This window comes from Branchiostoma lanceolatum, chromosome 12, assembly GCF_035083965.1.
Source record: "Branchiostoma lanceolatum isolate klBraLanc5 chromosome 12, klBraLanc5.hap2, whole genome shotgun sequence".
Classification (NCBI taxonomy): domain Eukaryota; kingdom Metazoa; phylum Chordata; class Leptocardii; order Amphioxiformes; family Branchiostomatidae; genus Branchiostoma; species Branchiostoma lanceolatum.
The window spans coordinates 14,650,487-14,672,402 of NC_089733.1; the positions used below are offsets into that span (position 1 = coordinate 14,650,487).

At 41.8% G+C, this 21,916-nt stretch overlaps 1 protein-coding gene across 1 annotated transcript in view; it reads left to right on the forward strand.

The window, feature by feature from the left end:
* The window catches only part of LOC136445777 (collagen alpha-3(VI) chain-like), a 33,206-nt gene that overhangs the window by 766 nt on the left and 10,524 nt on the right, over window positions 1–21,916 (forward strand). The window contains exons 3-27 of the mRNA XM_066443916.1: window positions 370–624; window positions 1,453–1,545; window positions 2,400–2,705; window positions 3,032–3,286; window positions 3,871–3,903; window positions 4,245–4,406; window positions 4,923–5,351; window positions 6,222–6,392; window positions 7,468–7,575; window positions 8,551–8,764; window positions 9,596–9,948; window positions 10,460–10,627; window positions 10,938–10,979; window positions 11,170–11,733; window positions 13,954–14,520; window positions 15,004–15,174; window positions 15,629–15,748; window positions 16,194–16,507; window positions 16,624–16,876; window positions 17,521–17,691; window positions 18,375–18,694; window positions 19,110–19,383; window positions 19,592–19,762; window positions 20,465–20,578; window positions 21,264–21,830. Of these exons, the coding sequence (XP_066300013.1) occupies window positions 370–624; window positions 1,453–1,545; window positions 2,400–2,705; window positions 3,032–3,286; window positions 3,871–3,903; window positions 4,245–4,406; window positions 4,923–5,351; window positions 6,222–6,392; window positions 7,468–7,575; window positions 8,551–8,764; window positions 9,596–9,948; window positions 10,460–10,627; window positions 10,938–10,979; window positions 11,170–11,733; window positions 13,954–14,520; window positions 15,004–15,174; window positions 15,629–15,748; window positions 16,194–16,507; window positions 16,624–16,876; window positions 17,521–17,691; window positions 18,375–18,694; window positions 19,110–19,383; window positions 19,592–19,762; window positions 20,465–20,578; window positions 21,264–21,830 (6,195 nt within the window). The remainder of the gene's footprint in view (window positions 1–369; window positions 625–1,452; window positions 1,546–2,399; window positions 2,706–3,031; window positions 3,287–3,870; window positions 3,904–4,244; window positions 4,407–4,922; window positions 5,352–6,221; window positions 6,393–7,467; window positions 7,576–8,550; window positions 8,765–9,595; window positions 9,949–10,459; window positions 10,628–10,937; window positions 10,980–11,169; window positions 11,734–13,953; window positions 14,521–15,003; window positions 15,175–15,628; window positions 15,749–16,193; window positions 16,508–16,623; window positions 16,877–17,520; window positions 17,692–18,374; window positions 18,695–19,109; window positions 19,384–19,591; window positions 19,763–20,464; window positions 20,579–21,263; window positions 21,831–21,916) is intronic.

Sequence of the window (21,916 nt, forward strand, 5' to 3'; positions counted from 1 at the left end):
CCAGATAACAAGACAGCTGAATTTTGTACGACATATGCTCGACAATCTCAAAACTGCCCTCAGTGTGCAATCATACAACGGACCTGATTTGGGCTCTAAACAAATTAACAAATGAGATGCCTATATTATTAGATCTGCTTTAATATTCTATACAGAGTCAGTGGTTCAAGTAATTTTGTGTGTTTATACCTTTATTGACTGCAATAGACTTTAAACTTAACATGATCACTAGAATTTTGAGGCAAGTGCAAGGCCGTAGGGGGCCACTCATCAAAGCACTGAAATAATTCTTACTGTAGCAGCATCTCTTTGCCATAGGTCAGAAACATCAATGCTTGTGACAAGCATTACTTCACTGTCTTTTCCCAGGTTCCAGTGGAGACCGACCGGAGGCACCCAATGTTCTAATCGTCATCACTGACGGGATATCAGCTGATTCGGTCGACGCCCCTGCGGAGGCAGCCCGCGCCGAGAACATCACCACCTACTCCATCGGCATCGGGGACGAAATCAACTACCTGACGCTGCTTTCCATCGCTGGCGTACGTGAACGAGTGCTGAACGTCACCACCTTTAGCGAGCTGAACGATCTGGACGAGATTTTGATCCAGATCCTCTGTGAACGTAAGTCATCTCGTACAGTTGAAATGATAGGTCTTTTTTCAAATAAAAGTTTGTTTGTTTTTGTTTGAACCTTTGTTTATGCATGATAAGCTCAAATCGGCACTCAGGCCGCTTTTCATTGAGGTCATAAGGGAAGAGGTAAGGATCAGATACAATATAGCAGAGATACAAAGTCATTTGAGTCCTAATAACTCTATCAAGTTGAACATATATCATTACATATTCATGGTTCATCTTTGATCATGATAATCAACATTATAAAGATTTTATATGCTATTTCTATGCACCAACGAAAGTGGTTACCAACAACTTTTGATCAGCCCTCTGATTCTTCTCAAGTTTGATATGACATTATATTTCTTTGTAGTATAATTGTTTTTGAAGACCAGTAGAACTTTGGGGTTGGTATTTCCTAAAAAGAATTATCTTATGCAATGATATATGTTTTCCTATAGCATGTGTCATACCATGTTATCATGCTGAAGGGCTGTCTCCAGCTTAAGAAAGCTGAGGTTTTTTTTTTCATTGTTGAATCTGTCATTTTAAGCTAAAAAAATCATTTTCATCAGTTTTATCTCATGAAATTGATAATTTGGGGACGGAAAGGGTTGAATTTTTTTCCGTCCCAAGAAGCAAATTTCCATCCTGGGACGGAAGGACGCGTCCTGGAGGCAGCCCTGTCATGCTGTCAACTTGTTGTGATTTATCTACCAGGCAGTAAAAAAGTCGAAAAGTTTGTACTGTGTGATACATTCTGTCTGTACTTGCAGGCTTTGTTGTTTGGATGTTCCTTCTTTTTGACATAATGATTGCTTGTTTTTTTTCCAGGACCAACTACTACTCCAGAACCCACAACCACACCACTACCAACAACAGAAGTTATAACCACAGAAGAAGCCACAACTATGCTTCTTACAACAGGTAACAGAGTCAAATTTTAAGGGCTCCCTTGGAAATCAGTTACAATGTTAACTGAAGGGACCACCCCAAAGATTAATAAATAAATAAAAAAACTCTATATCCCCTTGTGATCAAACATCTCCCTTTTGTTATGAGTCACATTGTCTTAAACTCAATCCCTGACATTGTATAGTGGATATTTTGATAACACCCTTCTCTACCTATGTGTGTGGAAAGTAAGATAGTACAACATCACATATTTCAGCACCTCTGACAGATACTCTTTCACAATTACCAAGCTGCAGGAAAAAATCACTTGATGTTTCTAAAGTCACAGATCCCCTGACATGCCACCGATGTTGTGCCCTTGGGAAAGGCACTTCACACAACTTTCCTCACGCCACCCAGGTGTAAAATTGGGTACCTGGCTTTGGTTGGGGATGTAAATGGTGATGGAAGGAGAGGGATGCCCTAGACAGCGTGGATAACAACCAACTGTCCGATGCCCTGAAAAAAGGCCATGGGACCTTTCCCTTTTACCCATGCTTCACATTGAAGTATCTGAAATCTCTAAAAGCTTTTCTAGATTAAGAAATACACAGAAACTAATGTTCCTTTTGAAATCATCCGACCCACTCATCATTGAAAGTGTGGGACTTTTTATTTTCCACTGCTTTCAAAGAAGAAATCAAACCCCGCATTAGTACCGTAGATATATAAACTTATTGTAGACTTGGTATGATCTTGTATCACATGTATGCCTTATGTTTTACTTGATGTTTGTACTTCGGCATTGTTGTCAATATGCAATTAGCCTACGGGCATGAATTTGCAATAAACTTATCATTATTAACAATCTAATGTCTCCTCCACAGTTGAGCCCTGTGAGCGTCTGCAGGTGGATGTTGTATTCCTCATTGACGGGTCCAGCAGTATCTCTCTCCTCAACTTTGACCTCCTGAAGACCTTCCTTCAGAACATCACCATGAAGTTTGACGTGTCGTCCGACATAACCAGGATCGGCGTCGTACAATACAGCACTGAAGTCAATACCGAATTTGAGCTTAGAACCTACGCCACGGAGTTTGAGGTCATCGATGCCATCCGCAACATTACGCGCCAGAGAGGGTCCACCTTCATTGGTGCTGGAATTAACTTCGTCAGGACAAATTCCTTTACAGGTAATTTATAGTTAAATGAGTCTATTTGTTTGAGCTTGTTTGTTAGTTTGTTTAATGTGCACATATACACTGTAGGATCTCTTTTACACAAATAAACCACTTTTTGGCTTCTGTATGCTTTCCCAGCCATATGTACTCATCTGCACCCAGTGTTTCTGCATTTGTGCTACATTCTACATACAGTATGGCAACTTGAAAGTACTTGCTTCAGGGCAAATTAAGAATTCAACTTGATTTTCTTTACTTTATGCATACTGATTGGTATCCCCTGCCACATTATGGTTTCCCCTGCCACATGTCCTCATCTGAACCATGTTGTTCTTCAGTTTCTGCGGGTGATCGTCCTCTGGCTCCGAACATCCTGGTCACCATAACGGACGGGATCTCTGCAGACGCTGTGGCGGGCCCGGCACAGGCCGCTCGCGACCAGGGCATTCTGACCTACTCCATCGGGATAGGAGAAGAGATCCAGTGGCCGACACTCCTGTCCATCGCGGGGGCCAGGCACAGGGTCTTCAACGTGACGTCCTTCAGTGAACTGCCTGGCATTGAGGACAGCCTGACATCTCTCTTATGTGAAGGTAAATCATTTAGGTCATTGTAAAATACGTGTATTTTTACAAATTTACATTGAACATTGCAAATATGGCAACTATCATGATAGATTTGTTGTGTGTCATTCTACATGAAGAAAAATGTCAACAATCTTGTGTGATGATTGACAACAGTTCTCACTGATTGACAGAACCTTCCTAACAAATATGATTTGATATTAAGATTTTACCCATCATTAGTCTGTTTTCTGACATCATTACAATAACTTAAGCTTACATGTAAACATCGTTCTCCTCTACTTCTTAATGCTGCACAGCGTTAATTACAACTCCACCTGCAGGTATGTATTCCTAGACTTGATAACTGCTGCAACCACAAGCTTCCTTCAATATCTAATACTAAAAGCTTGGATGTTGTATTATAATGATGATTAATATTATCACTTGCTGCACATATAAAAACACTGCGCTGCACTATATGGCAACTGTTATGATAGCTGCAGGCTTATAGATTCGTTGGGTTTTATTCTACACGAATGTGAACAAATTGATAATGAATACTTGTATTAAGTGATTTGTAATAGTGCCATTTATTTGTGTGTTCTCTACAGTGACTCCAGTTACACCTGGCCCATCCACTACAGGTTGGTCACATCAATCTCTGCTTGTTATGTTGAAAGTATTCTGTGCTGACAACTGAACAGTAGCTAGTCAGAATCAACGTAAAAAGATGCTGCAAAGTTAAAGATAAGAGTGATATTTCACTCAATGTCAATATTTATCTGACAAAACCATCTATGCATTCGTTATTTTGCAAAATATCATGATTATAGTAATCAGACTTCACCCTTTTTTTTTTTTTTTTTTTTTGAGACTTTTTACAAATGGGCGTACATGGATGCAGTATTCTGAAAACATACTTGTTTCATGTTGTACATGTATATTTATGTTATTTTGATTTAGAAAAATCATTTTACTTTTTCAGTCCTTCCCACAACACCATTCTTCCCTCTGTGTACCAACCTGCCGTACCCGGGAGCCGACCTGGTGTTCCTGCTGGACGGATCTGCAAGCATCACTTCGGCAAACTTTGAACTGGTCAAGGACTTTGCTGAAAGGGTGTCCAGGCACTTCACTATCTCCTCAAGTATGTCCAAGTTTGCACTATAGCTTTTGATCAGATGCATTTTGATCGCAGATAAATACAAATCGTTTGGTGACAAAGTTCTTAGTACAGTCACAACCATGTGTTTTTACCTCCGAGTCAGTGACCGTCGGGGAATTATTGATGGTTTTTACTTACACTAAGTCTTGGTTTTACATGGTTGTGTACAAAGAACTTTGATGTCCATTGATTTACCAACCTGTTGAAACTATTCACGAATTCAAATCTTGATATCCTTCTGTACATCATGTACATTGGGTTCCTTTTATTAAAGGATAGTCACATTTGTTGCACCAAACTTAATCTACAAGTTAAGTTAAACATATTTTACAGTTCTGAGATATGAAAAGTTCATATTATGCATACTGGCTATCTTTGACATTATATACATATGTGGTAACTATCTACCATATTTTGATGTACAATCAATTATTGAGTGTTCATTTTCTCGGTATTTCAACATGTGAAATTGACAGTTTGAATGGTCTTTTTTTTCAGCGGCCACAAATGTAGGAGCTGTCCAGTACAGCGACACAGTGCGGAGTGAGTTCTTCCTCAACAGTTTCGACACCAGTTTTGAAGTGGTCGGAGCCCTGGACAGCATCAGCTACCTCCGAGGAGGAACCTTCACCGGTTTCGCCCTTGACTTTGTACAACAGAGCGCGTTCTCTTCAGTGGCGGGCGCACGTGACGGTTATCCAGACATTCTCGTGGTGGTTACCGATGGAGTGTCCCAAGACGACGTGGTCACGCCGGCAGAGGCAGCGAGGAAGGAAGGAATCACGGTTTTCGCTGTTGGCATCGGGAGTGGTGTAGATTACGCCACACTGCTCCAGATTGCAGGAATCAGTGATCGCATTCTCCAGATTGACAACTTTGTCGACCTAACATCGGCTTCTCAAACTCTACCTGATTATGTCTGCAACTGTAAGTCAGCATTATCATATCTTACTACTGTACTTTATTTACATATTCACTCCAATTTTAGTGGCACTGTTTACAATGCAACTGTAAGTCAGCATTATTATATTTTACTACAGTATTTTTTTTTAAATCTATACCAATTTAAGTCCTTTATTTACATATTCACTCCAATTTTAGTGCCTACATGCATGAATGTACCTGAATCTTTACCTGCTGTTAGGTAAAACAGGGTAGTGATCCCATTGCTTGGAGTAATACATGTTGAAATATTGATTATTGTAGACAATATTTTGTACATTCTACACGTTGTACTTTAAAAGCAAGTATTGACAATGTTTACATTATTTCCATTGTCTGTCCACAATGTACAATGTACCTTTTGTATTACAATGCTGGTCTTTTTTTGTATCAATGTCTGTTATAACGGAGATGGATTTCAGTGAATCTAATTGAGTTTCAATGGAGGAAAGTCTAATCTAGCAATCATGCAGTGCTGAAAATTGCTAATCTCTCTAAATTTACAAATGTTACTGACGAAAAGAAAACTAAAACCGTCAAGTTAACATAACATAACATAACATAACATAAGTTGTTAACCCTCCAAAACCCACTCATTGCAAAAAAAGTGGGACTCTTTGTCTTCCACTGCCTCCAAAATAGGAGTCAAACCCAAAAAGCTTAGATTGTATTCTGCAGCCGTTCTTAGAATATTCACTTGTTCAACTTCTCACCATTGTTAACTGAGTAAAAACTATATATACTGTCTATATACTTTTTCTATCGGACATTTCTTCATGTTGGAAGTAACCATTGGGCAGGACGTTGCAAATAAACCAAACCAATGATACGCATTGTTACGTTGTTTCTCTCTAGTGGCATGGTGCGGCAACCCTGGTACTCCCACAAACGGCTACACAAGGGGAAGTTTCCTTCAGGGCAGTGTTGTCCTCTTTGGCTGTGATGATGGGTATGATCTGATTGGATCAGTGAACAGCACGTGTCTGTCCAATGGGCAATGGACCGATCCACTGCCAACATGTAGAGGTGAGGTTCAGTACTTCCTAGTAACTAGTATAAGTGGCCCGTGATAGTTTCATCAGGTTTGTGAGTCACTGAATAAAAAAGATTCTTTTTACACAACCAAGTGATTTATTCCGCTGACGTTTCGGTGACCATCTGTCACCTTCTTCAAGGCAATTCTGACTGGTTGACACAGCAATGCAGCACAGGTGTTGCTGCTTATACATAATGAGATGCATTCCCAAATGCAAAATATTTACTTATGTACAAATCACAGGTGATGGTCCCCGAAACGTCAGTGGAATAAATCTCTTGGTTGTGTAAAAAGAGTCTTTTTATTCAGCGACCTACCAACCTGATGAAACTATTCACAGTAGTATGAGTGGTGTGTAGTTACAGGTTTTGTTTCACAGGGTGATGTTTAATGATATCAAAAACACAGTTCCTATTTTTTTTCTGTATGAGCTGTATTACAGTTTATCTAGCCTTTTGTTACCGCTACTGTTTGATGGTTTACAACATGTCTCACTGAACCTTTCCTAACAAATATGATCTGACATTATCACGTGAACAAAGTTAGTCTAAATCATATTTCTCCTCTCCTTCTTAATGCTACACAGCAATAATTCCAACTCCACATCTGGGTATGTATTCCTAAACAGAATAACTGCCTGTAATCACCAGCTTCCTTCAATACAATGTATCTGATACTAAAAGCCCAATGGATGCTATATCATCGTGATTGATATCACTTGCTGCACATAACAACACTGCAATACTGCACTGTGCACGTTTGACGTGTTCTTGTTTGCACGTTTGACGTGTTCTTGTTTGCACGTTTGACGTGTGGTTCTTGTTTCTTCTCTTTTGGATTATCTTATCTTTTGTACAGTACTTTTGAATAAAAAAACTTTTTTTTATAATTTCTTTTGTTCCGTTTTTTAAAATTGTTTTATCTTTAATGTTTTTTTAAATTGTTTTATCTTTAATGTTTTGTATTGAATTTCTTTCTTGTTTCTTCCTTTTTCTGGTTTTAGACTGTCCTATCTTTCATATTTTTGTATTAGAATTTTTATATGTTGTTGTTTGTACCTTTCAGACTGTTGTGATATCACAGTGTGCTATAATGGTGGAGTCTGTGACAACAGCAACGGCGTGTGCAGCTGTGTGTGTACTGCAGGCTACCAGGGACCACAGTGCCAGTACTGTAAGATACATGCAATGATACATGACACATAACTTTGCTGTTTAAAGCCTTAAAGACATCCAGAGCATTTTATGAGGCTTGAAACTTCAATTTCTAGTCATTCCTACACATAGTAAGTTTCAATGACATTATACCATTGCACATCGACATTAAGGAGCAAAGATACGATGTTGTTGTGTGGTGAGAACTGATAGAAAATCCATGCCCTAATAGACTGATCTTGACTGTCCATCGCAATTAGCGGTTCGACCAATGAGAGAGTGACTGCATGTCCATCAAATATTTGCATCTTTATGCTTTAATTTTGCATTTCTACCTTTTGACGGAGGTGGGCGGGGCTATAGTATCGGTCTATTTACACTAGACTGTATCTTTTTTTTCCGCTTTTGAGCACTTTTGATATGAAATCAGCATGCAAATGTGGTAAACAGTGGCATTAAATGTCAATTTCATAAAGATTACAACAACTAGAGTGTTTCCTGTTTTCAAGCCTCATAAAATGTTCTGGGTGCCTTTAAGAGCTATAACACAATATAGTTTCATGAGTTTCCTTAAAAAGTCATTTGAGAATTCTGACTTCACATTCTTTATAAAAATTTCAGATGATAGCTTCCTAAGGACCATGCAGCATACAAATAAGATATACAGTTGAAATCTTAAGCATCTACTGTCAATCAGTTGAAAGGATATTTTTTCTTGGTCTTTCATATCTATGTTTTTATTGCCGTAAATGTATCTACTTTTGCAGTGGTCTTATTTTTAGTTCTTTGTGATGTTTTGAATGACCTGTTGAAACTGCATGGTAGTAAATCTGAGGTGCCATAACTTTGCATTGGAGATGTCACCACAAAAACAGTAGAAACAAAATCACTGCAAAAGATTCAAGATTTGCAGTACATGATCTTGCCATTTGTTCTTTAAAAAAATGCTTTTTATGTTTGGTAGAAAATTTTGGTTCTGTTCTCCATCTTATAGATGCCAGTTGCCAGGGCCGCGATGTTCCTCTGGACATCCTGTTCTTGTTGGACGGGTCCGGCAGTGTTGGGCCGGCCAACTTTGACCTCATGAAGGACTTCACTAGGACACTCGCCCGCAACTTCGACATCGCTGCCAACCTGACACAGATCGGTGTTGTTCAGTACAGCGACACCGTGAACAGGGAGTTCGGCCTAGGTGACTTCCACAACAGGTACGGGCAGGGCAGACCTTGACATATGTGATAAATAGGGATCTGTTACATACTTATGATACAGCTAGCATGCTCCAAAGTTGTGCCACTTAACACAATACGGTAGTAGTACTATAACGGTGGAGGGACGCCCTCCGAGCCTTTTCGGCTGGTCTGACAAAAGTGTGCCAAAAAACATGGATTTGCTGTGCCAATGTGCCATCTGCACATTTGCCACCAAGAGTCGTAATGTTTGTTTTTTCCTTTAATGTACGTAATATACCATACCATACCATACCATACCATACCATACCATACCATACCATACCATACGATACCATACCATACCATACCATACCATACCATAAAATGAGATCATTCAAATGAATCACCTTGTCCCATTTTTATTTCACCCCAAGGCCACACCAATTTAATTTCTTGGTTGATGGAATTTAAAAAAAATGCTAGATTGGAAAACAGAATCTCAGAGGAAAGTCGGTACTTTGGTGCACACAGTTTCAGGGAGTGAACAGGGTCAGGTGCAAGTTTTCACCCCAGCCTTCTGTTTTGATGATGTCCTCGTGCTAAAATTTAAGAAACAAATCCGTTAACAAAGAAATCAAATTGGTGTGGCCCAAGGGAATGAAGTATTGGTTTCTCTGTATGCCTTTGATGCTTGATATAACAGCATTGCCATACGTACTCAGTGTTGCTATTTTGTACTTCACCCCAAGGGAGTGACTTCTATTAGTACTGTTTTGTTGTCATAGTGAGACTGGAAGGGATACAAAGCAGTATTGGTAAGGGGTCTGCCATCTCTGATTGCCTTGTTTTGTCTTATTTTTACTCCAGGCAAGATGTCCTGAATGCCATCAATGCCATCAGCTATCAGGCTGGCGGAACCCTCACAGGAGCCGCCATCGACTTTGTCCGACAGACGTCATTCACCACAGCTGATGGGGATCGACCAGACGTCCCGAACATGCTAATTGTCGTCACTGACGGGGTTTCCGGTGACAGCGTGCAAGGGCCAGCGGACGCAGCCAGGAGGGAAGGCATCACTACGTTCGGCGTAGGAATCGGAAATGGGATCGACTTTGCGACCCTGTTACAGATTGCTGGAGACTCTGACCGTATCCTACAGGCTGCGGACTTTGGTGCACTTACTACTGTTGCCCAGACATTGCAAGAAGTTGTTTGTGACTGTGAGTACATGATCTTGTAATTCTAATCACAGGATGTGTTGTACAATACAACAGGATCCTAGACATTAGCCTTCATACAACATATGCAAGAGTGTATTTTTGTATTGTTCCAACTTAACATTCCCTTTTCCCATCTGTTGACACTAATGTAATGATACATGTATGTCTGATAAGTTTGCACGATAAGTTTGTACTTGCAAGTTGAAATGTGACATTATTTTAAAAATTTGCCCTGCAGTTTTCTTGTTGTCCATAATTATGCTACATAACATGGTGTTGTTGTATACAATTTAGCATGTACAAAATGTATTGACATACTGTAAGTCATTTTAGACCATAAGTGGTGCAAAACATTATTCATTACCTTGATAATTTCAACACTATTGCAAAGGTGTTATATCACTGGTGTGTAACTGAAATATTTTTTGTCAGACTACTTCAATCATAAGTTCTAGTTTCAATATGAAGTTCAAATATTTCAAATAATTTTTTTATGCATATCTTTCTTCAGTGCAATACTGTGGTGATCCTGGTGCCCCTGAGAATGGTTGGCGATATGGAAACTTCTTCGAAGGTGGTAGTGTGGAATGGGGATGTGACTCAGGCTACTACCTGTCTGGTAGTGTCGGTGCCACTTGTACCAACGGCACCTGGGACAACACTGTACCTATGTGTATAGGTAGGTTTGTTTCTTTACAAGACAAATGTGAAGATGAGGCTCATGTTAACGTATATGGTACATGTAGGTGAATCACACCACCAGTGGGGAAATGTAGCTGAAGTAGCCCTTTGGATATTTGCATATGTCAACAGTACAATCAGTTTATCTTTTTAGTCTAAGAAATTAAGAAAAGTTTCATTATGTATTGTTAGAGTGTATAGGGTGATAATAAGGCATTTATAGTGACTAAGACTATATGATGAATATCAAGGTTAAATGAAAAACTCTTTGGTATGTTAGCTTAATGATTCTTTCTGTTAAATTTCAGCCATCACAACCACCCCACCTCCAACTACCCCTCGTGCCCCTGGTAAGTATATCTTGATGATTGTACATCTATTGATTTTAGAGTCTTAAAGTTAGAAAGTAATAAGATTTACGATGTTCCCATTATATTGCTTATTATGATTCTTCACATTTGAGGCAAATTAACTGGATATGTGTTGGAAAAATGTTATGGTTGTGGATTCTAAGATCTTAGATTCTGTTCAACTTTACAGTGTGTGCAAACTTCCCATATGGTGGGCTTGACCTGGTCTTCCTTCTGGACGGCTCCGGTAGTGTCGGCACCACCAACTTTGAGCTTGTGAAGGACTTCACCTCAGAGGTCGTGCTGAACTTCAACATCTCTGCCGACACCACCAACGTCGGCGTCGTGCAATACAGCGACACCGTACGCAACGAGTTCTTCCTCAGCAGCTACGACACCAAACTGCCGCTCATCGACGCCATCAATCAAATCAGCTACCTCACCGGCGGCACTTTGACAGGATTCGCCATCGACTATGTCCGTCAGAGCAGCTTCTCGCGCCCCGCCGGCGCCCGCAACACGTTCCCCGACGTCCTTGTCGTGTTAACGGATGGTTTGTCGCAGGACGATGTGGTCAGTTCGGCAGCAGCAGCGAGGAGCCAGGGCATCACGATCTTTGCCGTTGGTATCGGAAGCGAGGTAGACTTCACTACACTTCTGCAGATCTCTGGCTACCCGTCGAGAATCCTCCAGATTCAGGACTTTGCAACTTTGGTGACGGAGGGACGCAGGCTTCCCGACATCGTCTGCCAATGTAAGCAACATTCCCAAATACTACAAAATGCACATTAAGCAAATATCCCTCCGTAGTGCCTCACTTGCATGTTTATAGCCCTTGAGCCACACATTTGTGCAAGCACGATAGCAGTGGGCTATAGCTTACATCCAGTGGCAGTGGATGCGTACTTACTCAATGGTCACCACGTAACAGGACCCATTCAGGGTTATGGGTTACATCAATAAGACTGGAACAGCATCTCTTCATCCTGATCAAGGTTGTCTCCAGCTTTAAATTTTTTTCCGTCCCTCTCATTGTTTGGAAGCCCATGTTTATGATTTTCAATGTTGAATCTGTCATTCTAAGGTTACAAAAATACATTTTCATCAGTTTTAGGTCATGAAATTGATGTTTTTTGGACGGACAGGGTTAAATTTATTTCCGTCCCAACAAGCAAATTTCCGTCCTGGAACAGAAGGACGGGTCCCGGAGACAGCCCTGATCCTGATAGAGACAAGCTTGAGAGTAATTTTCCAATATCGTTCTACAGCGACATACTGTGATGACCCTGGCACGCCGGTGAACGGGTACCGTCGCGGAGGGTTCTTTGAGGACAGTGTGGTGACGTTCGGCTGTAACGACGGCTACCTCCTGATTGGTGAGGCCACCACCACCTGTCTGGGTAATGGTCAGTGGAGCAATGCAGTTCCCGTCTGCCAGGGTAAGGAAACAGATGGCTTCTTGTGTACACCTCTTTTCCACTAGAGGCTGTGACTGCCAAGTGACTAATGAGCAAAGTATTAGAATGGTACAATTTAAACATTACTACTGGACAAATTACAATAAAAATCCATCCGACTGCCCCCGAAACCTCCAATTTTTATTGGAATTTGTTCAGTAGTAATGTTTAAATTGTACCACTCTATTTGCTTACCTGGATGTTTAACATTCATAAACGTATTTGACACATTGCTCAACAAATTTCATAGACAAAGAGCATGTTTCTTTAACGTTTTGTTGTCTTTGATATCATCCCTTTGCATGTGCATCATTTTCCAATTTTGGTTGCTCAATGGTTGCTGAGTGATTGCAGTCTATACATAGCTAGTGGAAAGGAAGCTATAGCACTTATACTACAGATAATATCTTAGCCAAAGCTAAGGATTTCACCTGTACCAATTACCAATCGTGATATGTCTTGTAGACTCATGCTTATGATTAAAGTCTTGTCTGATGATTAATATTCTTTCTCACAATGACTGGATCTTGACTAACAAAATGATCTGACAAAGATTTAAATTTCTTATCCTTAGTATGTCTGTTTGCTAAATCATTTTCTCTTTTACTTCTTAATTCTGTACAGCAATAATTACAACTCTGCCTCCAGGTATGTGTTCCTGAAAAAATCAATCACCATATAATCACAAGCTTCCTTAGTTTGATATCTTATGCTAATGGTATATGTCACACCATGTATCATGATGCTTGATATCACTGCTAATAACAAACACTGCACTTTGCATGGTTTCTCTCTTGTTAAACAGCAATGGTGGTGGGTGCAGCAATGGTGGCCTGAGTGCAGCTTTGTGCATGTAGCTCTTTGTGCATGTGTGAAGCTTTGTTTGCAGCTGTGTGTGCAAAGCTGTGTGTGTGCAGTTGCGTGTGCCAGAGACCAAAAATATGCTTTGCTAAGTAAACTCTTTTTGCTACTTCTATTAAGCAGTACCTGTTGTGTAATGTTACATCTGATTTTGTGCCCTTCTCCACAGATGTGTGTGACCCCAACCCCTGTCTGAATGGTGGAACATGCCAGCCTACAGGCACCACCAGCAGGTGTCTGTGTCCTGATAGGTACAGCGGAGAGTTCTGCCAGTACTGTGAGTATCACTGTCATCCTTGTTCTGTCGTCTTAGAGTTAAAAAATACAGTCAAACCTGCCTAAGAAGACCACACAGGGGGCCGATAAGATCTGGACAGGTGGTCACTATAGACAGGATTCGTAATGTTTCTTAAAAATTACCCAAGGGACCATCAAAAAGTGCTCACATTAGCCAGGTAGTCCTTGCATGTATATAGAGGTGGTCTTGTATATAGAGGTGGTTTGACTGTACACAAAACATTCAGGGCATGATAAAGTCTTCTAATGACTGTTAAGACAGCTGTGCTCTTTTTACAGTAACTGTGTGTTGATACATTGAACACATGTGTTGTCATTCACATGAAAATAACAGTTTATTTTTGATCCTCTATCCACAGACACCCCTTGCCTGAACCATACCATTGCGCTGGACCTGATCTTCCTACTTGATGGTTCAGGAAGCATCACAGCCCCCAACTTCGAACTGGTCAAATCCTTTACCTACAGCGTCTCTCGGAACTTTGACATTTCTCCTAACGCAACCAGAATCGGTGTTGCTCAGTACAGTGACACCAACAGCCTCGAATTCAACTTGAATCGGTATTCGACAAAGGACGAAGTGCTGAATGCCGTTAACACCATAAGCTATCAGGGTGGTGGCACATACACGGGGTCGGCGTTAGATTTTGTACGTCAGAACATGTTGGTGGAGTCTGCTGGTGACCGACCCATGTCACCCAATATTCTGGTTGTGGCAACAGATGGCGAGTCATCCGACGACCAGAGAACGCCAGCCGAGGTGCTGCGTAACACGGGCACACTTGTCTACGCCGTCGGTATCGGCGCAGGCGTGAGCGCGACTACGCTACTGGACATCTCGGGAGACAGCTCAAGGGTTCTGCAGGCCACAGACTTTGCCTCCCTAGAGGTGATCGGTCGGGAACTTCAAGAGTTCATTTGTGATGGTAAGAATCATTTTTTGTTGTTGTTTTCTTCTTCTAAAGTCTGTCAGTCTGTTTTCTAGTGTCTGACACAGTGCATTTTTTGTTGTTGTTTTTTCTTTTTAAGTCTGTCAGTCTGTCTTCTAGTGTCTGACACAGTGCTAGGTTCAAGTATAGTCTGACAATGAAACATCCAGAGGAAAATGATCTAACAGCCCTAGTTTCAGCACCATGGAAAGGAACTGCCTACTCTTTCTTTTTCAAATCATTGTGTAATTACTGTCAATCATTAGTTTTATTGCCAGTCAGATCCTGTATGCTAAGTATTTTAGCTCCACTTACCATTGATAAATCTTTATTAAAACTGTATCATTCTGCATGTAGACTTTCATGCACATTAAGAATGAATCATGCTATTGACAGCTACATAGCTCATATACATTTACCCACGCTCATCATGATTGAGGCATCACAATCATTCATGTGCATGTTGTATTTCCTTCACAGCTGCCTACTGTGGTGATCCTGGTACTCCTGAGTTCGGCTCCAGGTTTGGGGATTTCTTCGAGGGCGGTGTCGTCACCTTCCAGTGTGACCCCACCTACACCCTCCTTGGGTCGACCACTACCACCTGTTTTGGGAATGGCACCTGGTCAGATCCAGTACCCATCTGTGTTTGTAAGTACTATGCCCTATTTTGTCCCACTAAGTCATAACAAAAACCATTAGATATCAAAATCGGAAGTTCCACTGCAGTACCTTACTAAGCCGCTAGGAGGCCTATTTTCGAACTTTTGAACCTACATTTTTCCAACCCCTAGCTACCTACCAAATATGATATGGATCCATTCACAGTGTCTCGAGTTATGTCTGTACACAGACAGAAAGACACACAGAAAAAGCACACCCAAAACTTCTTGATGAAGGTAATTACAACTACATGGCTCTGAGAAAACTTTATGAAACAACATGATAAAACAACTTAAGATGTCTTCCATTGTGTTACTGCAGGAACTGTTGTTTCAACTGCAAGTGTAAAACTCAGCAAATGCCTCCTTTCCCTCCTACTTCAAAATTAAGCCCCCACAAATCAATTTGCATTGACAAATTCTCATGTTTTGCATATTTCCAGCACCAGACCCCTGTAACAGCAGTCCCTGTCTGAATGGAGGTACCTGCCAGCGGGTGGGCCTAACCACAGAATACACCTGTGTGTGTCCAGAGGGATACCATGGATCCATCTGCCAGAATTGTAAGTAACTACATGTACCTGACAGTACATCACCAAGTTAATCACCAAGTCTAAGATATTTAGCAAAATTGTTTGAAATGCAAAAATATGTGTTGTTTTGACCCTAGGCATAAGTTATTCACCTTTATCAATTCAAGCACTTCAGATATTAAGACGCCCAATGCTACAGATAGATTTGACTATATCTTTAGATCCAACAGCTCACACTGTGTTAAAATAGGCAAATATATCAAAGATTGTTTTGTTATGAGAAAAAATATTGATAGTCATAATTAGCCCAACTTGAATCATGTAAAACCTAAGATAGTCATTTTGTTTTAGTGAATAGTTTTATTCCGTATATGTCTTGTTCTATGTTAACTGCTGCTGACATACTTTGTACCTGCCACAATAGTCCTGCAATAAAGTTCTTCTTCTAATTTGAGTACACTTCTGTCCTATACAGATGCTGCCTGTTCAGATCGACCCCTCAATCTGGACATTGTCTTCCTCCTCGATGGATCCGGGAGTGTCGGAGCATCCAACTTCGACCTCCTCAAGACTTTCACCACTCGTATCGCTGGCAACTTTGACGTGTCGACCAACCTCACGCGTATCGGAGTCGTGCAGTACAGCGACCAGCCAAACAACGAATTTGTGCTGAACACGTTCTCTACAGAGGCTGAGGTGATCGCAGCGATTTCCGCCATCGGCTACCAGAATGGAGGAACTGCAACCGGCGCTGCTATTGACCATGTCAGACAGAATGTCTTTATCTCGGTAAGGTTTAGTTTGTCTCACTAGTGGCATTGACTATGGCTTAACAGTCCTATATGAGAATGACAGTCCCTGCCACTTTATCAGTGTCAACACAGAATTCCTTGCCTTTTATTCAGGCCAGCGGTGATCGCGCCGATGCCCCTAACATCCTGATCGTCATGACCGATGGCGTGTCCAACGATGACGTCAGCGTTCCCGCCATGGCGGCCAGGGACGCTGGGATCACCATCTACTCTGTCGGGATCGGAGACGGGGTGGACATCAACACCCTTCAGCAGATCGCTGGAGACCCCAACAAGGTCCTACAGGCCACAGGATTCAGCAGCCTAGACGAAATCGGAGGTCGACTGGAAGAACTTGTTTGTGACGGTAAGTTTGTACAATTTTTTTTTCTCTGCAAGATATGTTCATATCATTGTCAATGGGATACGTTTAACATTTGGTTTAGTATACGTTCTTGTAAGGTTTCTAACCATGTGGAGTGAAATATAAGGACACAACACAAGTAGTATGTTGTATTCTGTATCAACTGTGAGGCACTCTGAAGTAGCCATTTAGTACCCAATTTCCTATCGGTTACAAAGTTAGGCAGCAGGGAGAAGGTTGATATATAATTTCTATCTCTGTGACAAACTTTATAGTCCAAACTCTTGTGATATCTTTTGAAGTTTAAAGTGACTTTTTGGATGACGTCGGCATGGGGTAACAGTTAGAGCGTTGAACTCGGAATCAATAGGTCCCGAGTTCGATACTCACCATGCTCCGACGTTTTGCCCTTGGGAAAGGCACTTTACACGACCTTCCCGGACGGTGGAGTGACGCCCACCGAGCCTCTTTGGCTAATCTGTCAAACTGTGTGCCAAAAAACACACTGGGGATTTGGTTGCCGATGTGCCAACCTCTAGCACATTTGCCACGGAGAACCGTTCAATCTTTTTTTTATTTTTATGACAAACAATGTATGATACATGAAAACTTTAATCATGCGACATAATGTGTATTTTCATCTCCAGCTACATATTGTGGTGATCCTGGTGCACCTGTTAATGGTTTCCGCAACGGAAACTTCTTTGAGGGAGGAACAGTGAGCTGGGGCTGCTTTAACGGCTTCAACATCGTCGGCGCGCTGACCGCCGTCTGTCTCGGCAATGGCACATGGAGCGAACCTGTACCAGAGTGCATGGGTACGTGTACTTTATTCTGCAAGTTTGATGTATTGACTATTGACATAACAGAAAGAGGCTATTGCCTGTAAGTTCTGTTTCTAAACAACAGTATAAAATACATAAATGTCCAGAGTCTACATGTATGTGGGCGCATACTCCAAACCCTTCCAGTAGTTGTCTAGTCTGGATTTGAAGGCATTGACAGTCTCAGCTGCTACCACGTCCGCAGGAAGGCTGTTCCAGAGGTTAATTGCCCTGAAGGGTAAAGAAGTTACATCTCGTTGACTTCTTGGCTAGGGGTTTGGCAATCTTGTAGGGGTGATGTATAAGTGTCAATCTGTGCAATATACATCATGTAGACTTAATGAATTATTGTTTGAGGATGTTGTTTCAAGGAAGAACTCACGACAAGTAAGTCTTATAAATTGTTCCTTTTTTAAATTTGTTTCCATGTTGGAAATTGAAATAAATGTAAAACACGGAAATCATTAAAACATGTCCACTATCATCTGAAAAAAATGAAAAATTCCACTATCTGTACTTTAAGAACATTCAAAACAGAACACTATGTCAGATACAAAACAAAACAATACTCGTGTACAATGTACCTGTGTACATTCTATAGATTTAGCTGTATCTGTGTTGTCTTAGTCTTTTACTTGGTATCTAAAATGTCATATGTATCATTGTTGCACCTACAGCCCCAACCACACCCCCACCACCTGGCTGTGACGAGCTGAGTTTCGGCGGGTGGGATCTGGTCTTCCTCCTGGATGGTTCGGGCAGTGTGGGTTCTGACAACTTCCAAAATGTCAAAAACTTCACCAAGCTGATCACAGACCTGTTCCCTGTCACGGTCAACGCCACGAAGGTCGGCCTGGTGCAGTTCAGCGACACCATACAGAAGGAGTTTGACCTTGTGGACTACTCCACAAAGGCGGAGGTTTTGTCGGCCATCGACAATATCTCCTACCTTGGCGGAGGTACTTACACTGGAAATGCCATAGACTACGTCAGACAGGTATGGATCTTCTTGTTTTTCTTAGGGTTAGGGAAAAGGTTACAAAGCTTTATTTTGAAAACTGTGTACTTGATTTGACAACAGGCTGATGTGAATATACAACAGACAGATGAACTTATCAAAATGATGATCAAGGCTGATCTACATGTAGTAAAGCATCTTCTACTCTGCACAGTGGCTCAAGAATTATTTGTTATCCAATCTACCCTGAGCTCTTAACCAAATATACTTACTTTACTTCAGTTGGCACTTCGCCCCGGTCAGAGCATAGGCCACCGATGATAGTCCTCCACTGCACTCGTCTCTGGGCCTTCCTTCTGAGGTCGTGCCAGCTGCTGCTTATGCTCCTCATCTCCTCCTCTGTGTCCCTCCTCCAGCTGTTCTTAACCAAATATGCTCTGGGTTATATCCACAGGTCAGCTTCAATACTGTCAACGGTAACCGTGGAGGCTACCCAGACATGCTGATCGTTCTCACGGATGGAGAGTCCTTCGACCCCGTCACGTTCGCCTCTCAGTCTGCCCGTGACCAGGGCATCACGATCTTTGCCATCGGCGTGGGTACCGGCGTAGATTACGCCACACTGGAGCTGATTGCAGGCGACCCACAGAAGGTGCAGCAGGTTACAGACTTTGCTGACCTGACATCTTTCAACGTCATCAACTACCTGGAGGCATGGCTCTGCAGAGGTACTGTCAAATTTGAAGTTCGTTTCAATCATTCTTATTTCTGTGGCCTGACCTTACCTTCTCCAGACCATGACTTACTTAGACTTACGGGCTCCCGTGTAGTCACTTGCTACACCTCGTAAGAGGAGGACCGATGATGATGATGATGATGATGCAATATACACTATTCACTGATTCTTTTTTTTTCATTTTAATTTTCCAAACAAAGGTGCATATTGTGGAGACCCTGGTGTACCAGTTAACGGCGTACGTCGTGGGACGTACTTCCAGGGAGGACAGGTGGACTTTGGCTGCGATGACGGGTACACGCTGGCCGGCTCATCCTCCATCACCTGTCAGCCTGACGGACAGTGGACCGACGTAGTTCCCACCTGTTTGTGTAAGCAGGGATTTAGTTTTGATCACACACATCAAGAAATTTGTTTATTCTGGCGTCGTGTGGCGCAAGTGGTAGAGCGTGTGGCTGTCAAAAAATGGGACCCGGGATCTAATCCCAGGTTGTGCCCAGAGACATGTCCAAACTTGCGCCCCGACGTTGTGCCCTTGGGAAAGGCACTTAACACGACTTTCCTCGCTTCACTCAGGTGTAAATGACTACCTAGCTCATCTAGGGTTAGGGACGTCCCTCAGATAGGACGTTAAATGGAGGTCCCGTGTTTGAGGAGAGTCACACCTTGAACACGGAAAAGAATGCTTAGAAAGTGCAACTACATTGTTCCTCAAATTTTTAGTACCAAATACTTGTTATAGAATATCGACAAAACTGCATGGTTGTCATTGCAAAGTTTCAGTTGGTTCTAACTAATGCTTCAAGTCACATTTCCAAACTCATCCCTAGTTGGGCAGTTAACAGTTGTTTTTTCATTGGCAACCCCCCTTCCATAGGCCCCTTCGAAATCTGATTGAGGCATTATCAATGGGAATATTACCTGAAAGTAAATGTGATGATAGTACATGAATGTTATATCATAGTTGTTGTTTCCCATTGTCCTTTTCTGGTAGTGCTGTCATTTTTTTTAAGATGCAAAGTCCGACAAAAATCTAGATGACTTTGTTAAAGATGTTCTTTTTCCCTGTGTAGTCATCGACAACTGCGACCCCAACCCCTGCCTGAACGGAGCCCAGTGTTTCCAGACAGCCGACTCCTACCGCTGTACCTGTGCAGAGGGCTACGAGGGAACCAACTGTGAGATCTGTAAGTCCTGCAGGAACTTTCAACATTCCTGATCACCACTTCTATTGTACATGTAACTATAGCCGTCCAATTTGTATCACCATTGTTCCAAATGTTAATTTATGATACAATTGGGCCACACCAGTTTAATTTCTTGGTTAACAGATTTTTATTTTTCATTTTAGCAAAAAAAAATCATGAAAACAGAAGGCTGGGGTGAAAACTTGCACCTGACCATGTTCACTCCCTGAAACTGTGTGCACCAATTTGAAAGTAAAAATAGTCCTCTGGGATTCTGTTTTCATGTTGTTTTTCCAATCTGGCATATTTTATTCCGTTGCAATTTATCATGTCTTCAGATCCCAAGGAACAATTTGGTCAAATTGTGTAAAGTATATGAATGAATGAATGAATGAACGAATTTTTATTTTTGTGTCTTGTGCATCATGCGCCTAGCCCGCGTGGGCTTATAAGACACCAATATGATAAATGGTACATACATTGAGATGACAGAGGTACAGAATTGTAACGAAATCAGCAAGTATTTTACAGAAGGTTGAAAAACAAATGTATAGATAAATGTAATATAATACTAGATGAACAGATTGGAAATGATTGGAATTATATATGAATAGAAATGTTTTTACAAAACTTAAGTACTTTCTCATTGCGTAATGACTTATTATACATTGTTCCTGTTCTATAGACACTGCAAGCTTCTCCAAAGCCTACGATCTGGTCTTCCTCCTGGATGGCTCTGGCAGTGTCGGAACTTCAAGCTTCGACTTGATGAAGTCTTTCACCAATCGGATGGTAACCAACTTCGACGTTTCACCCACAAGCACCAGGATCAGTGTTGTCCAGTACAGCAGCCAGGGATCTGTGGCCGCAGAGTTCCAGCTTAACTCTTTTAATGACAAAAGAGACGTCATCGCAGCTGTTAACGCGATCGTCTACCAAAACGGCAACACCTATACCGGCGAAGCGCTCGACTTTGTACGGCAGAATTCCTTTTCCGTGGCAAACGGTGGCCGCGCGGATGCTGCAAACATTCTCGTTGTCATTACGGACGGTCAGTCGGTCGATGATGTCACTGGGCCGGCTACGGACTTGCTCAGAGAAGGAGTCATGGTGTACGCTGTCGGCATTGGCAGCGGCATCCAATACAGTACCCTGGAGGCCATCGCACAGGACCAAAGCCGAGTACTCCAGGCGAATAGCTTCACCAACCTGACCAACACTGCTCAAACGCTGCAGGAGACCCTCGGTGATGGTAAGCAGGACAGGTTTATACAAACACTCATTAATTATTCCCCCACACCATTCCCCAGTGGAATGCTCTGCCTGGCACGGTTGTGA